Raw genomic sequence first — 14,277 nt, 5'->3', positions numbered from 1 at the left:
CGTCTGCCTAGCGGCATTGTTGTGTGTGTGTGGAACATAAAATAATGGCGCGTCTAACAATCGTCTTCTTCGAGCTGATGAAATAGGGTGATAGAATTTCAGATGTGCATCAGTTCTGTGAAGAAAGTAAAGCAAGCAATAGGATGGAGAGGACTCGGGGAGGGGGCATTTGGAATAAGATAGTCTGGGAAGGCCTCTCAGAGGAGGTGACATTTGAGCAAGGAAGGGCAGGGAGAGCATTCCAGGCAGAGGGAACAGCAAGGCTGGAGGCCCTGAGGCAGCAGCAAGCTTGGTACAGAAGGAAGGATGTCCTTCTGTATGTGGGGATGTGAGGGCAGAGCAGCTTACGCCTGGGGGGCGGGGGGGCGTGTCAGAGATGAGGCCTAAGAGGTTGGCAGGGACCCGAGCATGAAAAAACCTCTAGATGGTACATAGAAATAGTTGGGGTTCTTCTAAATACGGTGTGCAGGGCTTCCCTGGTGGCGCAGTGGTTGAGAGTCCACCTGCCGATGCGGGGGACACGGGTTCGTGCCCCGGTCCGGGAGGATCCCACGTGCCGCGGAGCGGCTGGGCCCGTGAGCCTTGGCCGCTGAGCCTGCGCGTCCGGAGCCTGTGCTCCGCAACGGGAGAGGCCACAACAGTGAGAGGCCCACGTACCGCAAAAAAAATAAATAAATACAGTGTGCAGGGTTTGGGGGTAGGGGTTGAGTAGGTGGAGTTGTATGACCTGATCGGTGTCTTGAAGAAGTTGCTCTGGCTGCTGCGTGGAGAACTCAGGGGCCAAGGGCAGATGGAGGGAGACCTGGGAGGGTGTGGCTCAAGTCAGGGTGGCAGCGGGTGGAAGTGGTAGAAGTGATGAGATTCTGGGTGTGTTTTGATGGTGGAGCCAACGGGAGCTGATGGACCAGATATGAAGTATGAGACGAAGGACGGCATCTGGTCGACCCCAGTGGGGTTGCCGTGTTCTGAGGAGGGGAGGCTGCAGGAGGAACAGGTTGGGGGGATCACATCAGGGCTCGTGTGGGACGTGGGGAGTCTGAGCTGCCTGTTGGACTTCAAGTGGAGAGGTTGAGCAGGCAGCCACGTGTGGGGGTCTGCAAGGTCATGGGAGAGCCCTGGGCTAGAGGTACATCCATCAGCAAGAAGATGGATGTCAAGCACATGCCTGGCCCAGAGTAAGGCCCTGATGGCGAGTGGCCACGGGGGAGCAGTAACCATAGGACCAGGTCGAAAACTAAATCAGCTCTGGAAGAGGGACTAGAAGGCCGTAAGGGGTTCGGAGGAGGGTAGGCCTCATGGAAGAGGTGGGCGCAGTGTCCACAGTCAGATTGGGAGGGTCTGGACCACAAGGTTTGGGTATTTGCCCTTTGCCGACTGGCAGTGAAGGGCCCTGGCCCCTCGGTGATCTGGGGAGCCGGGCCGGGCCAGGCACAGAGCCTTAAGAACCAGCACGCTAGAGGCTGCCAAGCAGGGGTCAGGCTTGAGGCCCCACTGAGGGAGGCGGAGGCCAAGGGAGGGGGCTGAGCAGCTGGCCCGAGGGACAGGGCCACTGGTGTGGGTGCGGAGAGGCCCCTGCCATGCTGCCGAGCCCACATCTTGCTCCTGCATTTTATTCTCTGTGTGAGCCTGGAGCAGGCCTCTGTTCCCAACTGCAGATGAACCAACAGGTCCAGACAGGATGAGTGGTTTCCCTGTTCCCCTCATCTTTCCGCGGCCTAACTGGGGAGTGGGGCTCCTCCCTGGGCCTGGGGTGGCACCAGCACCTTGCAGACCCCCTGCCTTTCTCCTCACTGAGCTCCAGGGACGCTGTGTCTGCTCCCCCCTCACCAGGCATGACCCACGAAGACATCGTCCAGGAATCCAAGAAATACTGGCAGCAGGTGGAGGCACACGCAGGGAAGGCCAGCAGCAGCTTGGTAAGACCCCGGGCTGGCCTTGGGGGTGAGGTCAGCCCCCACGAGGGCCATCCCCCATCCCTTTACCTGGACATAATTTATTTACCAGGAAATTGTAAGGAGAGTATGAAGAATTTGTGTATACCTTTTTCTGGATTCCCCAGATGTTAACATTTTACTACTTTCCACACTCACTTTGTCCTGTGTGTATGCGTGTGTGTGTACACACATACACATTTATTTACAGAAATATACTTTTCTGAACCACTAGGGAGTAAGTTGTAGACATGATGCCCCATTACCCCTAAAAACTTTAGTGTAAAAATAAGGACTTCCCTGACCGTCCAGTGGTTAAGACACCACGCTTCCAATGCAGGGTGCGCAGGTTCGATCCCCGGTCGGGGAACAAAGATCCCAAATGGCCAAAAAATAAATAAATAAGTAAGTAAATATAAGGACACTTTCTTACATAATAACCACAGTACAGTTATCAACATCACAAAATTCACATTGGTGGACTTATCCAAATCGTGGTGTGCTATTATTCAGATTTTGTGAATCCTCCCCAAATCCCAGCAACACACTGCATTCATTTGTAGTGTCTTTAATCGCCTTTAATCTAGAGCAGTTCCTCAGTCTTTCTTTGTCTTTCGTGACATTGGCATTTTTGAAGAGGCAGTTGTTTTGTAAAAGGCCCATCCCTTTGGGATTGTCTGATGGGGCAGGCACGTCATCTCCATCTGTCCCTTCACCAGCGATACCTTGGTAACTTGATTAAAGGTGCCTCCACAGTAAAGCTTTCTCTACTATGAAGTTACCCTTTCCTCCTTTGTAATTAATGAATATCTTCCAGGGAGGTCCTTGGAGACCATGTAAATGTCCTGGTATTCCTCAACCTTTTCCATCACTGCTTGTATCACCTCCCACCCCTCTGGATCCTCACCCTGGTCCTGAGGACGTGAGCTGGGGCGCAGTAGCGTTTGCAGGCGGGAAGACTGAGGCTCAGAACACGCTAGAGACTTGCCCGGGGCGCACGGAGCGGAGTAGGTCCCGGGTTCTCTGACAGCTTGTCTAGAGCTCGCTCAGCTCCCTCCCCACCTGCACCATCCCCATCACCCCTAGGGTTCCTCATATGAAATGGGGATCATAACCCTGCCTGCCACCTCCTGGGGCGGGTGTGAGGCTCACAGGAGCTGGCTACAGCTTGCCGAGTCCCTGCTCTGCACGGGGCCCCCGTCGTCCCTGATCCTCACACCCTCCCCAGGAGGTGGGGATCACTGTAACTTTAGGTGACAGTGGGAATGGAAGGGTGGTCTCAGGGCCCAGGAGACAGTGAATGTGAGGTGAGGCCTCTCGCCATCCACACACGAGGGATGACGCCCTCACCATGCCAGGCCCACGCACTGGTCACCTTGGGAGAAGCCTGGGCCTCTGGTCCCTCTTGAGGCCTGCCTGGGTGTGGCAGTGAGCCAGGGAGCAGCGCAGGCTGGCCGGTGGGGTAGGCCTGGGCCAGTCTGGCAGACAGGGCTGCCCGGCCCCCTTGGCCTTCCCCCTGTCTCCCTACCCACCTCGTTCCTGGTCCTTTTTCTTCCTCTCCCCTCTTCCTAGTTGCTCCTGTCCTCTGCCCCTCTCCTGTTCAGTCCTCTTCCCCAAGCGCCACATGGTTTATTTTTGCTCCTGGCCAGGAGCCTGGCTGGGAAGCAGTGCGGGGCTCAGGCTGGACCTGCAGCGTCATCTGCTAAAGAGAGAACACTGAGTCTTCACCACCTCCTATCCCCCTGACCCCCCTGCGTCCTGCCCACCCAAGATGCCACTCTCAGGCCTGGCTCAGGAACGGGGCTTCTGTGCCGGACCTGGCTGTGGCCCAGGCATGAGGCATCTTGCTTGCTTGCCGTCAGAGGGCGGGGCCAGTGGCCGTGTGAGGCCAAGGACAGGATGCCAGGGTAGAAGCTGCTCGTGCCTGGTGCCCATGGTGCAGCTGTGCCGTCCTACAGAAAAGCATGAGCCCCTGCCTCGCACCAGGTCCCTATCCTCGGGCCACTTACCCGTGGTGGGGTTAGTAACCTCTCTGAGCCTCTGCTTCTGCTCAGTCAAATGGGAATGACCCCTACCGCCCCCAGGGCTGTCGAGTCTGTGCAGCTGTGAAAAGGAAGCTCAGTGGACCGGCATGGCTATTCCCTAGAGCAGTGGCTAAACCACAGCACCCCTCCGGACCCCACTTACCTCACCCGTGAAATGGGCCTTCTTATGCTTCTGTGAGAATCAGTGGAACGTCTAGAAGTCTATAGTGACACAGATAAGCCTCCTGTCTGCTTTAGCCAGACCGTGTCCCAGTTACAGAGGCAGGATTTTACTTTGTTGTCTGGATGTGTATTATCCTGGGGCTGAGCTAGGCCGCAAGTCTCCCAGCCAGGGGTCAATCGGCACCCAACAAAGTGAGAGCCCCCTGCTGCTCAGGGGAGGCCCTGGGCTAGGCAGTGCCGAGGACACAGGTACTCCTGTGTCAGAGGAGGAAGAGCGGAGGGGTAACTCCACATCTGAGGCTCCAGGGAGGATGGGAAGGCTCTAGCTAGCAGGAGGGACAGCAGGGTGGCCAGCACAGCTGGGCGAGGGGGTTGCAGGTGGCAGGAGACAAGGCTGGGTGGGCACTTTTTCTGCCTCTCACCCCCCCACCCTTTCCCAGGCAGGGGTGCAGAAGAGCAGGCCCTCCTGCCTGCAGAGGAAGGGCTGAGGCAGAGGACGGGGAGTGAACATGGTGGGGTCTTCGAGAGTCCAGGGCTGCCCAGATGTCTGTCCCACCACCTGAGGTGGTGGGACAAGCCCATCTGAGGCAGCCTCCTCCATCCCCACCCTCTGCGGGTGCATCCCACCTTCTAGGCTCTGCTCTCCACCAGGCCTGGCCTCATAACTAGATGAGTCAGTCAACGTGAGGTAATTCAGGTACTATGGGGGCCCATAGGATGGGCAGCTGCCACCTAGGAGAGCTTCAGGGAAAGCTTCCTGAAGGAGGTAGTGCCTGAGCTGGGTTTTGAAAGTTTTCAGAACAAGCCTGATGAAGAATGGAGAAGGGCATTCCAGGCAGAGGGAACAGCATGTGCAAAAGCAGGGAGATGTGAGGTCGAATGCTGTGCCCGGGGACACGCCAGCAGCTCCAGCAAGCAGGCCCGTGGGAGATAGCCAGTTACGGCAGAGAGCGCTCCATCAGGAGTCCAAGGCCTGGCTCCCACCCTGAGAGGCCATGGGCCTGGAGTTAGGGGGTCACTTCCCACCACCAAGTGGTAGCGGACCAGCCCACAGGCTCCAGGTGGCCCTGATGCTCCCGGAGGCCACCTGTATATCAGACCCCGGGGCCTCAGCCTGGTGCCTGCGGCTTCATCAGCGCTTCTTCTCCGCAGGGTGCCCCGCGGACCCATGGGCCTAGCACCTTTGACCTGCAGATGAAGTTTGTGTGTGGCCAGTGCTGGAGGAACGGGCAGGTGGTGGAGCCTGACAAGGACCTCAAGTACTGCAGCGCCAAGGCCCGGCACTGGTGAGCCAGGTGCCGGGCGGGGGCACGGGCAGGGTGGGGACCACCTAAGCACCACAGGCGAGGAAGTCGGGCTCTCTGTGGAGGTCACACAGCCCGCTCTATCCTGCAGCTGGACCAAGGAGCGGCGGGTCCTCCTGGTGATGTCCAAGGCCAAGAGGAAGTGGGTGTCGGTGAGGCCACTGCCGTCCATTCGCAACTTCCCACAGCAATACGATGTGAGCACCGGGGTGGGATGCAGGGTGGCAGCGGGACCTCGGATATGGGGCCGTGGGGCCCCAGGAGGGCTTGCCCGCTGGCGGGGCAGTGACACAGTCCGGCGGGACTCAGCAGGGTCTCCCCATGCCTGCCCTGCAGCTCTGCATCCATGCGCAGAACGGCCGCAAGTGCCAGTACGTGGGGAACTGCTCCTTCGCGCACAGCCCGGAGGAGAGGGACATGTGGACGTTCATGAAGGAGAACAAGAGTGAGTGGGCAGGGTGGGGCTGACCCGGACACCCCCCTCGTCGGCAGACCCAAGCGCACCTGCTGAGCCTCGCTTGGCCACCCGGGCCCCACTCCGGTTGCACCGGGCCGAGCCCTCTCTGGGTCTCCAGTTGACCGGGCAGCCCAGCAGCAGGGGTCCCACAGGGGTCGTGGGACAGAGTAGAGGGAGAATCCCCTCTCACCAGGCCCTGCATCCCCTACTGCCCACCAGTCCTGGACATGCAACAGACCTATGACATGTGGCTGAAGAAGCACAACCCAGGGAAGCCGGGGGAAGGGACGCCCATCAGCTCTCGGGAGGGGGAGAAGCAGATCCAGATGCCCACGGACTACGCCGACATCATGGTAACACCCCATCCCCTGCGGGCCCTGGTCCGAGCCTGACCTGGAGCGGCTGTGCGGAGGGGCTCAGCCTCCCTGGGGGAAGTGGTCCCGGCACAGGTGGGAGGAGCAGGCGCCCACGGTGGCTGTGTCCCCAGATGGGTTACCACTGCTGGCTCTGCGGCAAGAACAGCAACAGCAAGAAGCAGTGGCAGCAGCACATCCAGTCTGAGAAGCACAAGGAGAAGGTCTTCACGTCTGACAGCGACGCTAGTGGCTGGGCCTACCGCTTCCCCATGGGCGAGTTCCGGCTCTGCGAAAGGTGCCCCCGGGAGGGCAGGGCCGGGCGGGCTGTGGGGTGGCCTGAAAAGGCGGAGGCCACGGCCAGCTCTGGCTCCACTTGGCCTGGAGGTGGCATAAGGCGGGGTGGGGATGTCCAGAAAGACAGCTGCTCCTGGGTGTGAGGACCCAGGAGTGGGGCGGAGTGGCGTTGGAGGTGGGGACCCGTCCCCTGCAGCCGGGCATCAGATCCTCGGGAAGGCCAGGCCACGCCCGCTTTCCCCGGGCCTGATGCTGCATGGGGAGAGGCTTGTCGGGGGAGGCGGAGTGGCCGGCCCCAGGTCCGGCAGCCCGTGGAGGAAAGGGCACAGGGCTCGGGCAGTGAGCCTCCTGCCGCCCACAGGCTCCAGAAGGGCAAGGCCTGCCCGGACGGGGACAAGTGCCGCTGCGCTCACGGGCAGGAGGAGCTCAACGAGTGGCTGGACCGGCGCGAGGTGCTGAAGCAGAAGCTGGCCAAGGCCCGCAAGGACATGCTTCTGTGCCCACGGGATGACGACTTCGGCAAATACAACTTCCTGCTGCAGGAGGACGGGAATGCCACTGGTGCCGCCCCAGAAGCCCCTGCTGCTGCCTCCGTCACTGGGGAGTAGACCAGCTCCTGGCCGTGGGTGAAGTCCTAGGATCGGGGGCAGGGGTGGGCACGGAGCGCCTGATAGGGGGGCCGGGGCAGGCCAGGGCTGGGACTGGGGCCCCCAGCCATCCTCTCTGCCCCCACTGCCCCAGTGCATACCCAGGTGCACGAGCTGCAGCCCACTCGGTCCCAGGGTCCTCATCCTGCTGAAGCCCTGGGCAGGTCCTCCCCTCCCCCACCCCGGCTCTCCTGGTTGCGGAGGGAGGGGCCTGGTTGACCCCTCCAGCTTCAGCCTACAGCTTTAACTTCCGTCTACTCCTAAAGGGGGCCCAGCGCTCAGGGCTGGGGAGCGTGGGGTCCCCACTTGAATCTGCAGCAGAAGGGTCCTTCCCCCTGCCCCACCCTCACCCCTCCCCACCTCCCCTGGGGGCAGATCAGGATAGAACAGAGGGCAGGAGGCCCCACCCAGCTTTAAAATGCAGCCCCAGGTTGGACTGGGGATACTGTACAAGTCACTTACCCTCTGGGGCCTCAGTTTCCCCTCTGGTTGGAAGAGTGGGAGGGGCTGGGCTACATGATCTCTGGAGCCTGACCAAGGAGCGTGGCTCTCTGGTGAGACCACCAGCCCAGCCCCTCTCCTTTGTGGGCCGCTGAATGTAGATTGTAGGTCGTCAGAGGCTTCAGAGATGACCCAGCCCAGACCCCCATTTTGCAGATAGAAAAACAGGCCTAGGAGGAAGGAGTTCTCTACCCAGCATCTCCAGCCCACAGCACGGTAGAGCTGGAATGCAAACTGCGGTCACAAGACTCAGGGCCAGTTATCAGCTGGAGCCTCCAGGCTCTTGGCAGGGATGTGACAGTCTCTGAATCAGCTGGGATCCCGGCAGCACCGCCCAGGGTTTGGTTGTGTCAGAGCCCTGTAGAGGGACAGTCCCCTCTGAGGATGGTCCTAAGGAGTATAGCAGCAAAGGTCACTTCCCCATGGCTGCTCCCGGCGAGGTGGTACCTGGCAGGGCACCCGTGGGCTCAGGTTCTGCACGAGGTACTGGGGGGATTGGGAGGGTGGGCGGTCAGGGGACATGGAGAGAAGGGAGACTTGACCGTGGGCAGCATGGGCTACTCCAGGATCGGACACAGCCCCTCTTTCTTGGGGACTCAGAAGAGTCCTTTCCCTTTCTCCCCTAGACCCAGACATACAATTAGGACCATCCATCCCAGCCCCTCCCTGGTCCCGACCCTGCCAGCTGCCTGGGACCCCAGTTGACCCCCAACCCCTGCCCCCCCCCAGCCCTCTCCCATCCCTCTCGTCTGACGTGTCTGCGTGCACCCCCTCCTCTCCATCCCACCCCTTGTGGGCAGACCCAGCCTCCCCTGGTTCCCTAGACATTCCAGAACGCCCCACACCATTGGCACAAGGGGTGGGGCCCCCCGGAAGGAGCTGGGGATCGAGGCTGGAGTTGGTGGGAGGGTGAGACAGAGAGAATGGAATACCCTTTATTTCTCCTTAAACAAGCATTTCGAGTGTGCGTTGAGATGATGGCGGGCACCCTGGGCCGCAGAGAACCCTGTTCTTCTCGCTGCCACTGCCCAACCTTTTCCTGATAATTGTGGCATGCATCCTTTCCTCTCCCTGCCCCTTCCCCCAGCAGGCCAGCACTGCGGAGTTTGGGTGCTGGTGGTGTGGCTGGAGGGGAGGAGAGACCCAAGGTGGGGCCTGTGGCCGTGAATGTTGATGACACTTGTTTTCCCTGATCCGTGCTGTTGCAGTCTGTCGTCACCAGCCTTGTTTTTAGTGTGTATATATGTCGCCCCCGTGATGCATATATACACAGGTATTAAATATATCGCTCTATATAATATTACATATGTGTGTGGTATCCAAGGAATCACTTCTAATGAGGGCTAAAGATAAAGAATTTGGCCGGAAAATGCAGCCATCCTGGCATAATGAGGAGGGACTTTCAGGGTCATCATGCCATTTGCAAGGACTGAGGGACTGGAGCGAGGGGTCAGAGGTGATATGGGCAGCGGGGGCAGAAGCGGCCCCTGCCTGGGCCCAGCTCCGCCTGATGGCGTCCAGACCACCCCAGCCTAGTGGGGAGAGAGCACGAGTGCTCGGGGAAGGAAAAGGATTGGTTTTTGTCTCCCACCCAAAAGAATAGGATTAGAATCCAGATTTTTCTTCTCCATCCTGTTATCCCTGCAGGGGCCTTGGGATGTGGTGCTCCCTGGCTTGGCCAGAGCTGGCTCCCCCGCAGGCTTGGAAGAAAGCGAGGGGCAGGCGGGGAGTAGGAAGTAGAGGTGTGGCACAGCACACTTCGAATGATGAGTGTGATTATTTCACTTGTGACTCAGAGAGGCTCAGAGAGTTGGATCGGGCCTGTGCCCCCCGGCGGCAGGCAGGAACAAGACATCACGGCAGATATGGTGAGGGGGGACAGGCACCCTTGATGTGAGTGTCCCTTTGGGATGGGGCAAAGAGGGATGCTGCGTTTCTCAGCTGGGCAGTGATAAATTTAATGGTCCTTTAAAAATGTCTGTGTATTAAAAAATTTAAGAATACCACACTTTAATATTAAATATTCATAAGGTCTAGTATCTTGATAATAATGTAGATGTTTTAATAACAATTTTTGTCCTTCTTAAAATAAAATGAAAGAAACTTCCTTCTTTTAGCCTTTGTTCTAGAAAATAAACGTGTGCACTTTGACCTCTGTCCCTGAGGTGTTGCTCCTGTTCCTTGCTTCCCGGCACTTGTGCCCGGGGACCTGGGCCTCTCTTTACTCATGGGGCAGAGCTGGCTGGCGCAGGGCATGCCCCAAGGCAGACATTCCGAGGGGTGAGGGGCAGAAGGTCTGTGTCCTTGTGTAAACAGGGCAGCCCAGGTGACCCCGGCTCACGCAGTGCCTCACTGGCAAGGACAAGTTGTGCTCTGCACAGGTGGCCCCGGTGGTCAGGGGGCTCATGGCCTTCCGTGTGGGGCTTTCCACCTGTACCCACACTTCCCTGCTTTTACTGTGTGCACTGTCCTGGGTTCCAGAGGGCTGTCTCTGTGCCCTTTCTGGGTATGGCTTTTCCAGAAAGGTAGGGGGCTATGACGTGCTTTGGAATGTGATCCCAACTGCAACCTGGACTCCTCTGGGCCTGAGGGAGATCCAAGTCACATGGGCCCAGCTTCCTCCTCCTTAAAAGAGAGCATATTAGATCAGGGATTTTCAATCAGGGACACTTGTATCTGCTAGAGACACTTTTTTTTTTTTTTTTTTTTTGCTGCGTGGCATGCGGGATCTTAGTTCCCCAACCAGGGATCGAACCCGCGCCCCCTGCTGTGGAAGCCTAGAGTCTTAACCGCTGGACCACCAGGGAAGTCCCTGGAGGCACCTTTTCAAATCTCTTGGACTGTGTGCGGTGACAGTGATGGAGGGGGTCCTGATGGGAGGGGCTGCACACGTTTAAGAGTAAGCTCTCGCCAGACAACTTCATACTACAGTATGCAGTGACCCCAGGAACAGAGGTCCAAGGCCTGTGAATTCTCTCGGGACAGGGAATCATTTGGGCCGGCTACGCGGTAGGGGCTCAAATACTTGATAAATGACCAGATGAGTAACAGGAGCAGCCGACTTGATTGAGCACCTTCTGTGCGCCAGGCATGATGGATGCCGCAAGTCTGTCTCCATAGCAACTGTACATTTGGTGTCCACATCTTGGCCCACAGAGGTTCAGTGAAGGTTCCAAGGACCCTCAGAAAGGAGACAAAATAGATCCAGAACACTGGGAACTGGGTGATCGGCAAGGTTCCCTTCAGCGCTGACGTTCCAGGGTTCTTAGCAACCCTGGCTGCACCGTGAAAAACCAGAGGGGCATGGCAAGGCCCAGCTCCCAGAAGAAAATGCAGACCCATCCTCAGGCTGAAGAGATTGTAAACCTGCGTCAGGACCTCCCTTAAACTTGGAAAATCAAAGAAAAAGATAAGCAGTACTTCAGTGAACCTAATGGACTAAATTCTTAAATTCTCATAAATTCCCCTAAATTCTCTTCTAGTTCTCTTTTAGCTCAGGCTGGTAAGCACTAACTGAGCACTTGCCCCATACCAGATCCTGGGGATACAAGATTACAGACAAAACGTGGCCTTCCTTGAATCCAGTCTGCCAGGGGAGATGGCTCTGCATGGAAGAGTGTAGGATGATGTGACAGGCACCGTGGTGGGAGATGCCAGGTGCCATGGAAGGCAACTCATCCAAGCTGGGGAGCTGGGGAGGGCTTCCTGGAGGAGGTGAACCTGGATTTGAGCCTTAAGAAGATGGTTGGATCATTGTAAGCCATGTGTACTTACTGTTCTGCACCTTTTCTTTTCTCTGAAGTGTACTTCACACGTGCATCTCCACGCCCCGGTGTATCCTAGATATTTACGGTCAATGGTTTCATTCATCAAGGTGCCAGGTTGGCTTGAGCAGCCCGCAGTTATTGAATGTGGGCCCATTTCTGGTCTTTGGTCCTGTGATTAGGGGCTGCCATGAGCACCACCACTCCCGTGGCGCCGCAGCTCCTCCTCTCTGCCTCTGAGGAAGCTGCTTCTGACAGGTGGGGTGACAGGCAGAGGTGGAGATGGGGGCAGCTCTGCATCTCTCTAGAGAAAGCCCCAGAGGCCTCTGCCAGAAACTGCATCCGCATATAGCCCCCACCAGGGGAGCCATCTACAGCAGACATTAGACCTCTGAGGCAGGAAACCCAAGGAGTACAGGCAATCCCAACATGCCTGCCATGCGGGCCCCTCCGGATGTCTCCAGGCTTGTTTGTGGCCGCCCCTCTCCCTATCTCTGCCCTCCCCAGCCGCTTGACCCAGCGTCCTGCTGATGTGGCCCCTGTATGAGCCATAGGTGATGCTGCCAGCTGGACACCCTAGCTGCAGAGTGCGGGGTGCCACGTGGGCTGACTTTCAGTGGCATGAAAATTCCCTAAGGCGAGGGACTTGCCTGGCCAGGTCTGTTATTTAGCTTTGAATTCCTTACAAGGTCTAGGCTGGTGCCAGGTATGCAGTGAGCAATCAGTCAGAGTCTTAGAGCCTTCGTACGTTCATACGTTGGAAGGGGTCTGACAGGAACAAATCTCCGAGAATGAAATGTCATGCGGCAGGTGGGTGTATTTGAGACACATTGGGGACCTCCTGTTGCCTCTGAAATCGTGCTCTGTGGGCGCCTGCCCACTCCACCTTTGGGGTAAGCCAGTCTCGAACACAAAAGTGTTTTGGGGCCAAGGAATGGTTAGTGCACTGGCCCAGCCTCAGCCCCAGCCTGCGAGCCACAGGTCAACTTAGGACAGCCTGCGCGCCAGGTCCTCCGCACCTTTGCTGTCCCCCACTGCCAGGGCCCCCAGTTTCACAGAGGCAAAGGGCACTGGAAGGATAAATAAGAAATCAGTTATGAGGAAGGGGAACAAGGAGGAGGGACATGGATAGAAATGACATTTCTGAAGTATACCTTTATCAGGGACTTCCCTGGTGGCACACTGGTTAGGAATCCGCCTGCCGATGCAGGGGACAGGGGTTCGAGCCCTGGTCCGGGAAGATCCCACATGCCGCAGAGCAACTAAGCCCGTGCAACACAACTACTGAGCCTGTGCTCTAAAGCCCACGAGCCACAGCTACTGAGCCCTTGTGCTGCAACTACTGAAGCCCGTGCGCCTAGAGCCCGTGCTCTGTAACAAGAGAAGCCACCGCAATGAGAAGCCCACGCGCCGCAACTAGAGAAAGCCTCAGCAACAGAAAAAAAACCCAACGCAGCCAAAAATAACAAGTATACCTTTATCAAAAGTTTTGAGCTTTGAGCCATATACTGTTTTTTGTATTCAAAACTTGAAATTAATTTTTAATTAATTTGGGAAAAGAACATGGTTTGGGGAGGACTATTAGGGTGGCAAAGTGGGTAATTGGAGGATAAGCTGGGGCTGTTGGGAAGAGGAGAGGCTAGAGGGCGTCCTGAAGTATTTGCTGTTTGTGCAAAATGGAATTTTAGAAAGCGGGGAAAGACTACATAGAAATCAGCTGTGGTGCAGGACCCAAATGCTTACTGCCTCCAACCTGGAGCATCAGACACAGAACCAGAGCTGAAAGGAACCTTGGAGGTCGCAACATTCAGTGGTTTTGGAACTGAGACCCAGCAGCTTGTTCTAGATGCCACATCACTGCGTGGAGAGGTGGAGCCAATGCCCCCTCCCCCACCCCACCCCCAGCCCCAGCCGGCCAAGGCAGGTGTTGGTCTTTGTGGAGGGCGACATACAGAACTTTGGCTTCAACCACACGTTCAAGTTAAGTGGCCTGGGGACCTCCGAGGCCAGTGTCCTGGTGAGAGGGCCAGGGAGGGGACTACAGCAAACAGCCAATAGCCACCAAGCTCCCCAGGCTGGGACACAGGCTGGGACACAGGCTGGGACACAGGCTGGGAAGCAGGACCTCGCCCAGGACAAGCCTGAGCCCGGTTGACAGAGCTGTCCCCCTTCAGTGGTGCCTGCTCTGCCTGCCCTCCAGCACCTGTCCGCTAGGCACCTGCCTCTTCTCCCCGTCCCCGAAGACCAAAGGAACCCCAGGCTGCAGGTTTGTCACTCCCCTTAGAAGAGCAGGCTTCAGGCTCTGCAGATGGTGTAAAGCCCCAATGACGCATGCCACATGCACACCGTATGCCTGGGAGGGCACGTGTGCATGCATAGCATATGGACCAGCATCAAAACATGCCAACAACCCCTCGAGACTCACAAGCCCACAGGTAGGTGCGCGACGCCCACTCATGTGCCTGTGAGTGCCCACACAGTACATCCTTGTGCTGAGCTGCCTGCTGCCGGGGTCTCGGGGCCCAGCCCGGGCTGGTTTCCTCGGCAGGCCCTGCTCTCCGCGGGGCCCAGCCTCCAGGGCGCCTCTGCCCAGTGGGCCGGAGCGTGTAGTGCATGCTCACTGCTCTCACCTGGCAGGCCCGGTCCTGGCTCCCAGCCTGGGGGAGAACTTCCCTTTGCAAAGTTAGATAACACCGGGCTCTCTGTCAGAGGATTGGTGCTGTGTCTCCACGTGCTGAGGCTGGCACAGGGCCAGGTCCGCCCTGCCAGGCAGCAGGAAGGGAAGGCCTGGCTGCAGCCCGAGCTGGCAGGGGGCC

General features: G+C 57.8%; 1 protein-coding gene across 7 annotated transcripts in view; it reads left to right on the top strand.

Moving 5' to 3' along the window:
- ZC3H7B (zinc finger CCCH-type containing 7B) overlaps positions 1–9,856 on the top strand; it is a 54,252-nt gene extending 44,396 nt beyond the window's left edge. For all 7 annotated transcript variants that reach the window (XM_073788124.1, XM_073788126.1, XM_073788125.1 and 4 more), the window contains 7 exons: positions 1,831–1,916; positions 5,291–5,424; positions 5,534–5,639; positions 5,779–5,887; positions 6,119–6,252; positions 6,387–6,550; positions 6,911–9,856. In XM_073788124.1, coding sequence (XP_073644225.1) covers positions 1,831–1,916; positions 5,291–5,424; positions 5,534–5,639; positions 5,779–5,887; positions 6,119–6,252; positions 6,387–6,550; positions 6,911–7,157 — 980 coding nt within the window. In that variant the 3' untranslated portion in view covers positions 7,158–9,856. The remainder of the gene's footprint in view (positions 1–1,830; positions 1,917–5,290; positions 5,425–5,533; positions 5,640–5,778; positions 5,888–6,118; positions 6,253–6,386; positions 6,551–6,910) is intronic.
- Positions 9,857–14,277: the final 4,421 nt, after the last annotated feature.

This window comes from Tursiops truncatus, chromosome 11 (assembly GCF_011762595.2).
Source record: "Tursiops truncatus isolate mTurTru1 chromosome 11, mTurTru1.mat.Y, whole genome shotgun sequence".
Lineage (NCBI taxonomy): Eukaryota > Metazoa > Chordata > Mammalia > Artiodactyla > Delphinidae > Tursiops > Tursiops truncatus.
The sequence above is the reverse complement of the archived record's forward strand: the minus strand, read 5'-3'. Positions and strand labels throughout refer to the sequence as shown.